The sequence below is a fragment of the Bos javanicus genome, chromosome 7 (genome assembly GCF_032452875.1).
Source record: "Bos javanicus breed banteng chromosome 7, ARS-OSU_banteng_1.0, whole genome shotgun sequence".
NCBI classification, from domain to species: Eukaryota; Metazoa; Chordata; class Mammalia; order Artiodactyla; family Bovidae; genus Bos; species Bos javanicus.
This window is the reverse complement of record NC_083874.1, coordinates 59,258,116-59,272,968: the sequence shown is the minus strand read 5'-3', so window position 1 is coordinate 59,272,968 and position 14,853 is coordinate 59,258,116. Positions and strand designations below refer to the sequence as shown.

The window sequence follows — 14,853 nt, the reverse complement described above, 5'->3', positions numbered from 1 at the left end:
GGCTACATTCCATGAGGTCACAAAGAGTCAGACTGAGCGACTAACGAGTGAGCGGCTAACAGTACCCTGGTTTTCAAGTATGTTAACTCATAACTATATCTGCTTGTTTTAGCTTGATAGTCATATAGGTTCAGACACATTCTAAAAGATCTGCATTTTTTTCTCCCATCTTCACATTACGATTTTGATGTTCTATTTTACATGTTCTTGTTTATCCTTTTGCTATTGATTATAGTTTTATAATTTAAAATTGCTTTTATAAAATTTTTGATGGTTTCCTAATCTACTGGGTTATGTAATAATCTTCAATCCTTTCATATATTTGCCTCTCCTGTTGTATTTTTTCCTTTCCTATAATTTTTTGTTTCTTCTCCATTTAGAGAAGACCTTTAAATACTTGCTGTTAGGTTTAGTACTGTTGTATTCTTTTAGTTTTTGCTTCTCTAAGAAATTTTTTATCTCTCTTTTGTTATAAATGATAATTTTACTGAATAGAGTATTCTAGGTTACAGATTTTTCCCTTTCAGCACTTCAATTGGTCATACCTCTCCCTTCTGGCCTACACATTTTCTGCAGAGAAATCAGCTGATAACCTTATGAAGCTTCCCTTGTAACTTACTCTTTGTTTTCCTCTTGGTGCCTTTAGAATTATCTCTCTAAGTTTTCCCACTTCAATTATGTTTTGGTGTGGGTCTGTTCATCTTGTTTGGGACCCTCTGATTCTTGTACCTGGATATCTGTTTTCTTTTAGGTTTGGAAAGTTTTCAACCATAATTTCTCCAAATATATTTTTGATACTCTCTTCTCCTTCTTCTGGAATCTTAATTTTACATAGGTTCACACACCTTTATATTATCCCATACATCTCATATGTTGCTTTTATTTTCTTTTTATTTGTTTTTCTGTCTGGTGCTCTGATGAAGTATTTCCATTATTCTGTCTTCCAGATCACTTATTTATTCTTCTATGTTAGTCTGATATTCATTCCTTTTATTTTGGTTTTTATCTTTGCAACTGACTTGTGTAATTATGATTGGTTCCTTTATAGTTTCTAGTTCCTTGTTACACTGATCTGCATTGTTATTGATAATCTTTCTTATTTTTTCATCATTTTTACTACCTCCTTTTTGAACTTGGGGTCTGGTAGACTTGAGAGGTCTGTTTAACCATTTGTTCTTTCAAGGGATTTCTCTATTCTTTTAATTGGAAATAGTTTCTCTACTTTTTCATGTTACTTAACGTTCGTTGTCTCCTTGAGTTTATGGGAAACAGTTATCTACTGTGGTCTTCAAGGGATGTTTTAATGTGGGACTATCCCTGTGTAGACTGTGTGAGTCTGGTGTTTTCAGTGCCAGGGCTGTTTTGGTATGGATGCCACCCCCTTCTTTCCTCAGCATGTGCTGGTTTTTATCTCCTTTATAAAAGGTGTGATGGTACAGTAACCAGAACCTGAACTGGATAATGAAAGGGGTCTCCTCTTTGCTCCATGGCTGTCACAGCCCTGTTGATGGTGATATCTCCTCCCCAGTTTTTAGAGTAGAAGCCCTGAGGGTCAGGTTCACTAAGGATCTGTTGCCTTTGTGTGTTCTGTCGCCAAGGAGGTGAACACTGAAGCGAGTGAGGCCCACGTGGTCAAAGTGAACTTATGGACTGCATTTGTGGTTCTGTCCAGATGCAACCAAAGTTTGTGTCCCTTTCTCCATTGTGTTTGTCCCAGACTACTGCTCGGCATTGTAGCTCCAGGAATGAAGATGGTTTTGCTTCTTCTTCGGACCTGGCATGCCTTTGTTTAGAGCTCCCCCAGGATCTCTTCACCCTAGATCTGGCTCCAAAATGTGGTATTAGTTGGGTGGAACTTGAGTGCTCCTGCCTAGAAAGGGACCTCTGAGTACTCCTTCCCAGGTGCTGGACACTGGGACCCACCCCTGATGTGCACATACATGATGTTGATTTGCCTCATCACTAACAATGCTAACTTTAATCACTTGAGTAAGCTGGTAATAACTTCCAGGTTATCCACTATTAAGTTACTCTTTTTAGTTTAAAAATTAATAAATATTTTGTAGTGATATTCCTTGAGATTATGCAAATATCATTTTTATTGCGGTTTTGCTCATGCTATTTTAAGTGAGGCCATGTTCAAATGGGGCAAACTATATAAGTAAATGTGTGCAATCTTACATGTTTAAACTACACATTCTCCTTTTCTCTTCCTAGTATCAATTTCTAATGAACAGAAATGTTACCATTTCTCAAACCAAGAAAAATACATGAGCATTTACTGGTCATGAGTATTTAACATGGCAAGCGTATTCCAAAAGAATGTAGTATATATTTTTATGCCTTTGTAAGTGATGGAGAAGAATGGGGATACACATTATAATCATCCATTTTCACTTCTATAAGACTTTATAATTTACAAAACATGTTCACATGCATATCTCATCTGGTTCTCACAATATATGTTAAACAGTAAAGGAAAAGATACTGCACACCTGGAGTACCTACCCACAGCTACACACCTGGTAAAAGTTCACGTTGGGGTAAACACACAGTCTTCTGTTTAAAGTTTCCTTGTGTTCTCCTGAGTTGCTTGGTGGAGTTTTATAATGAAGACAGTGATGATGAGGATGATAAAGACCTCAGTGACGCAAATGTTGACAAGTACAGAGAAGCGAGTAAAACTAAATAAAATCATGTCTTTGCCAAGGCCTAAACTTGGAAATTTAAAATTTTTTAAATAAATTTAAAATAGGAAAAGCAGTATGTCAAGGCTGTATATTGTCACCCTGCTTACTTAACTTATATGCAGACTACATCATGAGAAATGCTGGGCTGGAGGAAGCACAAGCTGGAATCAAGATTGCCTGGAGAAATATCAAGAACCTCAGATATGCAGATGACACCACCCTTATGGCAGAAAGTGAAGAAGAACTAAAAAGCCTCTTGATGAATGTGAAAGAGGAGAGTGAAAAAGTTGGTTTAAAGTTCAACATTCAGAAAACTAAGATCATGGTATCTGGTCCCATCACTTCATGGCAAATAGATGGGGAAACAATGGAAACAGTGACAAAGTTTATTTTGGGGGGCTGCAAAATCACTGTAGATGGTGATTGCAGCCATGAAATTAAAAGACGCTTACTCCTTGGAGGGAAAGTTATGACCAACCTAGACAGCATATTAAAAAGCAGAGACATTACTTTGTCCGCAAAGGTTCGTCTGGGCAAGGCTGTGGTTTTTCCACTGGTCATGTATGGATGTGAGAGTTGGACTATAAAGAAAGCTGAGCGCCGAAGAATTGATCCTTTTGAACTGTGGTGTTGGAGAAGACTCTTGAGAGTCCCTTGGACTGCAAGGAGATCCAACCAGTTCATCCTAAAGTAGATCAGTCCTGGGTGTTCATTGGAAGGACTGATGCTAAAGCTGAAACTGCAATACTTTGGCCACCTGATGCAAGAGCTGACTCATTTTAAAAGACCCTGATGCTGGGAGGGATTGAGGGCAGGAGGGGAAGGGGATGACAGAGGATGAGATGGTTGGATGGCATCACCAACTCAATGGACATGGGTTTGGGTAGACTCTGGCAGTTGGTGATGGACAGGGAGGCCTGGCGTGCTGCGGTTCATGGGGTCACAGAGTCGGGCACGACTGAGTGACTGAACTGAACTGATTTGACGTTTACATTTATGATTGGATGTCTGGCTTTCCTGAACCAGAGATAATCCAGAGCCCCAAGTATGGGGGCAAGACTGATCCATTCTTCCACAAAGTTTCCAAAGAACAAAGAGGTCCAGGTCATTGGCTTAAGGAAGTCAAGTGCATCGTGTCTTCACTGGTACAGGCAGAATAACTGTGGAACATGAAGAACCCATTTGCTTGCCCCACCTCTCAGGCAACTCTGTGAGACTGCTTGTAGACATGGTAGGAAACAAATAAGATTGTTAGGAAGGATACTACTGTCAGCTTTATAGCCACAAACTAATAACCAGAAGGAGATCCAGACTGAGACATGCAGTGAGTTGCTGCTGCTGCTAAGTTGCTTCAGTTGTGTCCAACTCTGTGCTATCCCATAGACAGCAGCCCACCAGACTCCCCCATCCCTGGGATTCTTCAGGCAAGAACACTGGAGTGGGTTGCCATTTCCTTCTCCAATGCATGAAAGTGAAAAGTGAAAGTGAAGTCACTCAGTCATGTCCGACTAGTAGTGACCCCTTGGACTACATCCCACGAAGCTCCTCTGTCCATGGGATTTTCCAGGCAAGAGTACTGGAGTGGGGTGCCATTGGGCAAACTCAATTAAGCCTCAGTAGAAGCAGCTTGTCACAGAGGCACAGAACCCTGGTTTGAAATCATTTAACTCAAAGCAACTGGATCAAAACAACAGTTCAGGCTGAAAAATTATTTTGTTATAAATGATTATGACCAAACATTTATAACAAGTGTTATAAATTCCTTAGCCATGTTTTATTTTTTCTGTTAGTTTGTGGTTTAGCTTTTTACTTTAATTCAGTTTTAGCCTTTCATTACTTGGGGAAACCAACAACAGGAACTGATTTGTCATAGTGTAAATAGTCAACAATAAGATACTAAATGAAACAATCTACATGTTTATTAACTGAAAATGAGTTAACTCACTATATTTTTGTACATATTGACTTTCAAACACAGTTCTTAAGGTCAGGTTACTGGGGCCACCAGTCATGACCTGGTCATCTATAAAGAGAGTCACATGTGAACATACACCTATGTAGTTACTAGCATACAGTGAGATTGTAGTTTCCCATGACGTAATCACACATACGCAGAGTGCAACATGCATATAAACATAGGCATTTCAGTTCAATCGATGAATAGAAATAAGACCCAGAGACAGCAAAACATTAGGATTACAGTTTTTAAAGTTTAGGACTGAGTTCGGTGTTGGTTCTCAGATTCATTTATGTGAAATGAATTGCATGAAGATTAATGTTAAAGATTTGTTTTGAATTTTGATTTAAATGATAGAATAAAGAGTTGGCCTTTGAAGGGAGTGGTTAAGCCTTACGCTATAGAGCAGTTGTGAAAGGTAAAAATTGGGATTTAGATGTAAGGTGAATTTTGGGTTTATATGAAATTAGAATTTATTTTTAAATGTTGAGGTGTAAGCTATCAATTAGGCTATAAGCCTAGATAAGGATTTGACTGTAGAATAATATACGTGGTAGACATTTTGGAAGTGAGTCCCCAGGTCTCTTCATTTTGAGACAAATGTCTAATAACTTAAAATTTCCCCAAGTGTTTATACGGGCATATGTGCTTATCTGACGATTGCTACAAAGGGATGTACAGTCAGACCTTGAGATATGGAGGCTGGAAGGCTTTAAATAAATAAAAGATGCTTATAGAAACTATAGAAAGTGAGGAAAAGGTAATGAATTTAAGGAAAAGTTAGGAAAAGTTTGCAATAAGAGATAACAGGGAAGGACTATATAGAAAAAGAAAAAAATAGTATAGAGAAAAGGAAAACTATTTGAGAGAGAGGAAAAGGGAAATGAAAAGAAAGGAGAAACGATGAGGTTTTGTTTTTATTCACTACTCAGCATTTCTGGACCAGGGTTTCTTCTCTTTTGTGCATTTAGACACTGGTTCTTCACGTTTACAATTTGGTTGAGAAGGTGTGTCACGAAGATCAAAGACTGAGAAATATTAGATTTGAATTAAGCACTATGCACTATCTAGGATTATGGATAAATTAGGCATTTAACATTAGTATTAGGGGATTGAGAATCTAAAATCATGGGTCAGGATTTATTAATATGGAATAGCTGATGTTTGTGGCACAATTAGATTGATAATTAAAATGATAAAGATGGTTCAGAGCTGTGTTAAATTTGAAGTAGGATTTGCAACTGTGCCTTCCTCCCTGAGTAGAATCACACAGCATCCTTGTTAAAACAGACTGGTATGTCAAGTAAAGAAGACTCAATTAGGAATTAGAGTTTCATTAGAACAATTAGGAAATTAATTGCCCAAATAGGGTCCCTATTGCAAATTAAAAATTTTTGTCAATTTATTTTAAACATATACTTTTTAAAAACCTTAGGAATAAGTTAGATTGTTTAAGCTATGTCAGAGAGTTCAGTGGTTTATTTTGATAATTTTTGCTATAAAATGTGTTTATGAAATAAATTTGTAGTTGTGAAGCCATGTCATTCCTGAAAATATTTATGACTGTGCTATAGACATTACAAAGGGCTTCCTTGGTGGCTCAGTGGTAAAGAATCCACCTGCCAGTGCAAGAGATGTGAGGTTGATCCCTGGTCTGGGAAGATCTCCTGGAGAAGGAAATGGCAGCCCACTCCAGTATTCTCGCCTGGGGAACCCCATGGGCAGAGAAGACTGGTGGGGTGTAGTCCATGGGGACACAAAGATTCGGACTTGACTCAGTGACTGAACAACCACAGTAGGCATTGCACATATTTTGCTCCTTATGTTCCATTTAAAGTAGGTTTTTATCTTTTGATCTATTGAAGTTACTAGGTAGATAGTAGTTCTGCAAAGTTTTTAATAAGTGTAATTATTTTGATGCTTAGAACTCAACAATGAGCTGTTACAATTTCGTTGTACTTTTTAGTTTATTTTGACATGTATTTGTCAGTCAGTGAGACAGAAGTCTGAAGGAGAGCACAACTTTCCCCACCCAACAAAGATGACTCTGGGTCTGTCTCTGCCCCCTCCCTACCAGTTCCCCCCTCCTGGAACCAGGAATGATGATGATGGCAATGATGATATCCTTGCTCTGTATCCACGTCTGTAGGGAAGTTAACATACTCCTTCATGAAGAAACTGAACTTTTCCATAACTCTTCCTATGGGAAGACACAATTAAGAGGATCATTAACACAGGAGGAAAATTTACATTATCTTAGAGCTGAAAGGAACTACAGAGATTGCAGCCATAGCCTAATTTTACACATGAGGAAAATGAGTCCTTAAAAAGGAGTGTCCTTGCTACAGGCAGTTTCTGACAGAGCGAGTAGCAGAATGTCCCTAGTCCAGTGATATTTTCATCCCACCTGCTCCCTCTACCGATCCTAGAGCCCAGACTAATCACCCAGTGTCTTAAACCAGCAAAGAAGGAGAACCTCTGGCAAGGGAAGTTGGGGTGGCCGGCCCCTCGGGCTTTCCTGGTCCACAGGGCCCGTGGTGAGGCTGGGCCCTGCACTAGTAAGGGGAACGTCCACCACGCGTCCTCTTCAGTGTCCTTGGATGCAAGCTGTTTTCTAGGTTGAGGGCCCAGTGTCTGTGCACATTAGAGAATCTTCCCTTCTGTGAAATAAAAGCCCCTGAGTAGGAATCAGTGTGTAGACATATCATTCTGGGCTCAGGCCCTAATGTGATATTTTAACTTGTTAAGATAATCACAAAGATGGGAAAAAAAAAAAAAAGAAAAACAGAAAAACACAAGAGCTAAGTGGCCAAAACCCAGGGGTCTAAAAGAGAGTTAACAGTGAGCAAAGGGAACTGGTTGTTACCACTCCTGAGTTGCCTATTTTGCATGAAAGAAGTGTCTTCTGCCTGATTATATTGCCTTCCAAAACATTGAGTAAGCCAAACAAAATAGTTAAAGCATGTCCATGAGGATTCTAGCCCAAGTCCTGACAGCTTGGACTTTATTGTATTCCTTATTTCAGATTGAAGAAAAAAATCTTTGTGGTAGCCTTATCCTCCCTACTGCCTCAGGCTACAGATATTTACAGCCACCAGGAAATTGAGGAGGATAAAGACCTTCTGGTCACAGTTTATCTAAGAATAATCTATTGGCCATTAAGTCTCTGAGAAGTAGGATAAGAGGCTTCTATTCTACATGATAGGATAGTAGTTTTCAATTATTTTTTAGTGTGGGATTCAGAAACATTTCTTCCAATAAGAAATTATGTGGAGCTCCACTACTTAAAAGAGTCCAAAGCTGGTTCGAATTGGAGACCTCCCCAAATGAACTCTGTAACCTCTTGGGTGACTCCTAACTTCCCTCTACAGAACCTCTGGGCTCTAGAGACAGTAATTTGAAGGCTTCTGGTCTTGTTAGACTTTCAGCTGACAGATGGGAATTAAAGGCTCTGTCATGGAGGGACCAGTCCAAGCTGGCAGAGCAGGTGGCTCATCCTTAATCCGACTGTGAGGCAGCAAGTTTTCTCTCTCCCAGACGCTCTTGGTGCGTAAGTACAGTTTTTAGAGAGCTGAGCATTCTAGTGGAAAGAGGAGAAGATTGCAGTGAAGGACGGTGCCCTAGCTTTTTTTCCTTCCCATGAGATACTCACAAATTCTCAATACACAAGTGGCATTCATTCCCATAGGTGATGTAGTCAGAACCACAAACAGGCAGGTATGTGATGGGGCAGGGGATGGCCACCACTGGGTACTTCTTGTAAATGCTGCAGTTCACCTGCAACATACACAAGAGAATGTCCTGCTTTTCTCCTCATCCTTAAGCTAGGCTACCCTGGCCTCTATCTGACAGGAAGCACAGTACCATCCGGAAGTTCCAGCTCTTATACTCTGAAACTGGTGTGCTACTTCTATTGATAATATTGTGACCACACTGACAAAAGCTAGTACCACCAGTATCACTTCTATTACTACTAGTACACACAGTTAACAGCTCCTGCGTATTTCCTTGCCAGGCATTAAACTTAAATCTTACATGGATTTTTTGTTTGTTTGTTTAATCTTCAGAAAACTGAAGTGGATAGGTTCTACTATTACCCCTATTTATAGATGAGAGAGATCTGGGCTTAAAAAAAGAGGAAATTTGTAAAATATAAAAGCTAGCTAGTGGTAGGGCTGGGATTTGAATCCAGAATCTGTGCTGTTAACCAAGGTAACTGTCTTTTGCCTCTCACATGTTGCCTTTTCCATGGAGACATCACCAGCTTCTCAGCTAGAAGTACCCTCTCTCTTTTTTTAAATTCTGGACCATTTTCTTTACACTTAGATTATTTGCTTATATGTATATCACATTTCTACAGCTGCCTTCTGAAAAGTAGAGGCAACTTACCTACAGCTGCCTTGCCTTTCACCTGTCCACTCACCCCACCACAGGCATACTGAATTAACCTTTCATATGTATTTCTCAAGTGTTTGTTGAGTAAATACAGTAAATATAAAATTAAACTAAGTAGGAAATTAAACAAATTAAATTGTGGTTCAGTATACTCACTGTTTTCAAAGGCAGGCTAGCAGCTTCTGAAAGAGAGATTCAGTTGGAAATGTTAAAAATAAAGCAGAGTTGTGAGGTCTCATTAATTAATGTAAAGTCAGTCTGTCGAATAAGACTCTGTGGTTCCTCTGGTAATTAGTTTCAGCACCTACCCTGTCCCTTCACAAAACCCAACTGTATTCTGAAGAAGCCAGATGGCCACTGTGTTAGGTAATCCTTGGTTCAAGTAAGAGAATTATCCAAATTTCCTCCCTTTATATACCACAGGATGTTTTCTGGAGCTCATTGTGTCTCTGATAATGTTTTAAATCAGATAGCAATAAAAGTATTGCACTCACTGTTTCTAAGAGCCTGAAGCACCATCTTTGATAGTCTCCCCCTCCTAATTGATATGAAGAAAAGTAGTAGAATATCTCTAAGGTATTATAATTTTATTTAAGTAATTTTTCACTATATAAAAGTTTAATTGTTGACTCCTGGGTTTTGGATAATTTTTTTTCCTATTTTCCTGGATTAATTTGGAGAGAGATTCAAGTTTTTCTGCATCTTTGTGATGAGAAGTAGTATCTCATAACACCGGCAGTTTCCAGGTCCTAATAAAATGGGCTTCCCCAGTGGCTCACATGGTATAGAATCTGCCTGCAATGCAGGAGACTCAGGTTCAATCCCTGGGTTGTGAAGATCCCCTGAAGAAGGGAATGGCAACCCACTCCAGTATTCTTGCCTGGAGAATTACATGGTCAGAGGAATGTGGTGGGATACAGTCCACAGGGTCACAAAGAGTCAGATATGACTAAGCGACTAACACACACAATAAGATGGTAGACTTATGAAAAAAGTAATGACTGTGTGTTTTTGGTTTTGGTCCCATGAATGGAAATAAAAATCCTTGAAAGGGAATGTTCTAGATTCAAACCCTTCAACTCCAAGTGGGACTTAAGATTCTCCCTTTCCAGGCCAGGGCTGTTTCTATTACAAACTGCTGCTGCTGCTGCTGCTGCTGCTAAATCGCTTCAGTCATGTCCGACTCTGTGCGACCCCATAGACAGCAGCCCACCAGGCTCTGCCATCCTTGGGATTCTCCAGGCAAGAACACTGGAGTGGGTTGCCATTGCCTTCTCCATTGTGTGAAAGTGAAGTCGCTCAGTCTCGACTGACTCGTAGCCACCCCATGGACTGCAGCCCACCAGGCTCCTCCATCCATGGGATTTTCTAGGCAAGAGTACTGGAGTGGCTTGCCATTGCCTTCTCCGCTATTACAAACTAGTATCCTTTAAATCTACATGACCAGACATTTCTCTGAGATGTTCATATCCTAGGAGGGGCTATGTCAGAGAACAAGCTTATGGCTATTAAGGGCACTATCTACCCTTAACTCACCTGAGCAAGAGCAGAGATGGGCCACTACACAGAGCAGAAGGAGACCCCCAGTGGTCTTCATGATGGAGACTGCTATGATGCAGAGGTTACTCAGGATGGTCACAACAACTGCATCAGCCATACTCTGGGAAAGGGTCATGTTTATAAGGCAATGTTTGATTTCTCCGCCTTTCCTGTGAGGTCATGCAAAGTCAGGGTTGGCTCTGAGAGGCTCTCAAAGCACAATGTCACACCCTGGGTGGTGTTACAGTCCTTGCCACTTAATTGCTACTTCCTGTTTGATCAACAAATTGATTATTCAAGGTGAGAAGTATTTTTCTGCCTGCTCTAGGGGTGGGGAATGTTGTTCCTTTAAATTCTAAAATTCAGAGTAGAAGAGATTAAGTATAGGCTACTTGACACAGTTATAGAATAAATGAAAATATCAAACTTTCTGTATTTCACCAAAATAGAGACTATTACACTCAGATCAGTCAGATTACACTTTGTACTTGTGCTGTGTTGCTCAGTCATGTCCAACTCTTTGCAACCCCATGGGCTGTAGCACGCCAGGCTCCTCTGTCCATGGGGATTCACCAGGCAAGAATACTGGAGTGGGTTGCCATGCTCTCCTACAGGGGATCTTCCCAACCTGGGGATCAAACCCAGGTCTCCTGCATTGAAGGTGGAATCTTTACCATTTGAGCCACCAAGGAAGCCCAAGAATACTGGAGTGGGTAGCCTGTCCCTTCTGCAGGGGATCTTCCTGACCTAGTAATCAACAGGTTACACTTAGGTTTATATTTTGGCTCCTGGGAAAATGTTGTTTTACTTTCGAGGCAAAAAGTCCATGAATCAAAGAAAAATAATAGTGAAAGGAATAGTGACCTTAGCCCTTTTGAGGCTTGGAGAAAGGCATTGACGTTTTCTGACAGAATGTGGTCCGCTGGAGAAGGGAATGGCAAACCACTTCAGTTTTTTTGCCTTGAGAACCCCATGAACAGTATGCAAAGGCAAAATGATAGGATACTGAAAGAGGAACTCCCCAAGTCAGTAGGTGCCCAATATGCTACTGGAGATCACTGGAGAAATAACTCCAGAAAGAATGAAGGGATGGAGCCAAAGCAAAAACAATACCCAGCTGTGGATGTGACTGGTGATAGAAGCAAGGTCTGATGCTGTAAAGAGCAATACTACATAGGAACCTGGAATGTCAGGTCCATGAATGAAGGCAAATTGGAAGTGGTCAAACAGGAGATGGCAAAAGTGAATGTCAACATTCTAGGAATCAGCGAACTTAAATGGACTGGAATGGGTGAAATTAACTCAGATGACCATTATATCTACTACTGCAGACAGGAATCCCTCAGAAGAAATGGAGTAGCCATCATAGTCAACAAAAGAGTCCATAATGCAGTACTTGGATGCAATCTCAAAAACGACAGAATGATCTCTGTTCATTTCCAACGCAAACCATTCAATATCACAGTAATCCAAGTCTATGCCCCAACCAGTAATGCTGAAGAAGCTGAAGTTGAATGGTTCTATGAAGACCTACAAGACCTTTTAGAACTAACACCCAAAAAAGATGTCCTTTTCATTATAGGGGACTGGAATGCAAAAGTAGGAAGTCAAGAAACACCTGGAGTAACAGGCAAATTTGGCCTTGGAATATGAAATGAAGCAGGGCAAAGACTAATAGAGTTTTCCCAAGAAAATGCACTGGTCATAACAAACACCTCTTCCAACAACACAAGAGAAGACTCTACACATGGACATCACCAGATGGTCAACACTGAAATCAGATTGATTATGTTCTTTGCAGCCAAAGATAGAGAAGCTCTATACAGTCAACAAAAACAAGACCAGGAGCTGAGTGTGGCTTAGATCATGAACTCCTTATTGCCAAATTCAGACTGAAATTGAAAAAGTAGGGAAAACCACTAGACCATTCAGGTATGACCTAAATCAAATCCCTTATGATTATACAGTGGAAGTGAAAAATAGATTTAAGAGCCTAGATCTGATAGATAGAGTACCTGATGACTATGGGCTGAGGTTTGTGACATTGTACAGGAGACAGGGATCAAGACCATCCTCATGGAAAAGAAACACAAAAAAGCAAAATGGCTGTCTGGGGAGGCCTTAAAAATAGCTGTGAAAAGAAGAGAAGCGAAAAGCAAAGGAGAAAAGGAAAGATATAAGCATCTGAATGCAGAGTTCCAAAGAATAGCAAGAAGAGATAAGAAAGCCTTCCTCAGTGATCAATGCAAAGAAATAGAGAAAACAACAGAATGGGAAAGACTAGAGATCTCTTCAAGAAAATCAGAGATACCAAGGGGACATTTCATGCAAAGATAGGCTTGATAAAGGACAGAAATGGTATGGACCTAACAGAAGCAGAAGATAGTAAGAAGAGATGGCAAGAATACACAGAAGAACTGTACAAAAAAGATCTTAATGACCAAGATAATCACGATGATGTGATCACTGACCTAGAGCCAGACATCCTGGAATGTGAAGTCAAGCGGGCCTTAGAAAGCATCACTATGAACAAAGCTAACGGAGGTGATGGAATTCCAGTTGAGCTATTTCAAATTCTGAAAGATGATGCTGTGAAAGTGTTGCACTCAACATGCCAGCAAATTTGGAAAACTCAGCAGTGACCACAGGACTGGAAGAGGTCAGTTTTCATTCCAATCCCAAAGAAAGGCAATGCCAAAGAGTGCTCAAGCTACCGCACCATTGTACTCATCTCACACGCTAGTAAAGTAATACTCAAAATTCTCCAAGCTGGGCTTCAGTAATATGTGAACCGTGAACTTCCAGATGTTCAAGCTGGTTTTAGAAAAGGCAGAGGAACCAGAGATCAAATTGCTGGCATCTATTGGATCATCGAAAAAACAAGAGAGTTCCAGAAAAGCATCTATTTCTGCTTTATTGACTATGCCAAAGCCTTTGACTGTGTGGATCACAATAAACTGTGGAAAATTCTTCAAGAGATTGGAATACCAGAACACCTGACCTGCCTCTTGAGAAATTTGTATGCAGGTCAGGAAGGAACAGTTAGAACTGGACATGGAACAACAGACTTGTTCCAAATAGGAAAAGGAGTATGTGAAGGCTATATATTGTCACCCTGCTTATTTAACTTCTATGCAGAGTACATCATGAGAAACGCTGGACTGGAAGAAGCACAAGCTGGAATCAGGATTGCTGGGAGAAATATCAATACCCTCAGATATGCAAATGACACCACCCTTATGGCAGAAAGTGAAGAGGAACTCAAAAGCCTCTTGATAAAAGTGAAAGTTGAGAGTGAAAAAGTTGGCTTAACGCTCAACATTCAGAAAACGAAGATCATGGCATCCGGTCCCATCACTTCGTGGGAAATAGATGGGGGAACAGTGGAAACAGTGTCAGACTTTATTTTTCTGGGCTCCAAAATCACTACAGATGTTGACTGCAGCCATGAAATTAAAAGACGCTTACTCCTTGGAATAAAAGTTATGACCAACCTAGATAGCATATTCAAAAACAGAGACATTACTTTGCCAACAAAGGTCTGTCTAGTCAAGGCTATGGTTTTTCCAGTCGTCATGTATGGATGTGAGAGTTGGTGGAGCACCGAAGAATTGATGCTTTTAAACTGTGGTGTTGGAGAAGACTCTTGAGAGTCCCTTGGACTGCAAGGAGATCCAACCAGTCCATTCTGAAGGAGATCAGCCCTGGGATTTCTTTGGAAGGAATGATGCTAAAGCTGAAACTCCAGTACTTTGGCCACCTCATGCGAAGAGTTGACTCATTGGAAAAATTCTGATGCTGGGAGGGATTGGGGGCAGGAGGAGAAGGGATGACAGATGATGAGATGGCTGGATGGCGTCACTGACTTGTTGGACGTGAGTCTGAGTGAACTCCGGGAGTTGGTGATGGACAGGGAGGCCTGGCGTGCTGAGATTCATGGGGTCGCGAAGAGTCGGACACGACTGAGCGATTGAACTGACTGACTGACTGAATGTACAGCCCCAACATTTCTGTTACTTAAAGCAATACATGTTTATTTTTATTCATACATACAAGCTATACATGAATGGTGGTCAGCTGATGGTGCACCATTGCTTCAGTGGGTTCTAAGTATACAGGATAGTCACCGTTTGGAATGTTGTTAACTGTCAAGGTGAAGTGAAGTAAAGATGTATTCCTAAGGATTTGCATTTACAGCAATTGAATATTCCAGCTCAGAATTGGCACCTATGTCACTTTGCCTCGCCATCGTTTACCCGTGTGCAACCATAG

At 40.5% G+C, this 14,853-nt stretch overlaps 2 protein-coding genes across 2 annotated transcripts in view; one reads left to right on the top strand and one right to left on the bottom strand.

Moving 5' to 3' along the window:
* The first annotated feature begins 27 nt into the window (after positions 1–27).
* LOC133251455 (sperm-associated acrosin inhibitor-like) overlaps positions 28–14,853 on the top strand; it is a 96,045-nt gene continuing 81,219 nt past the window's right edge. Inside the window, exon 1 of the transcript XR_009737622.1 lies at positions 28–77. The gene's annotated coding sequence lies outside the window, so the exon portion shown is untranslated. The remainder of the gene's footprint in view (positions 78–14,853) is intronic.
* On the bottom strand, positions 6,527–10,716 carry SPINK7 (serine peptidase inhibitor Kazal type 7). Its single transcript, XM_061423953.1, has 4 exons — positions 10,579–10,716; positions 9,199–9,224; positions 8,300–8,424; positions 6,527–6,847 (listed from the first exon to the last, which is right to left on the bottom strand). Exons 1-4 carry the CDS (start codon positions 10,697–10,699, stop codon positions 6,802–6,804), a joined length of 318 nt encoding a protein of 105 aa, XP_061279937.1. The 5' UTR covers positions 10,700–10,716; the 3' UTR covers positions 6,527–6,801.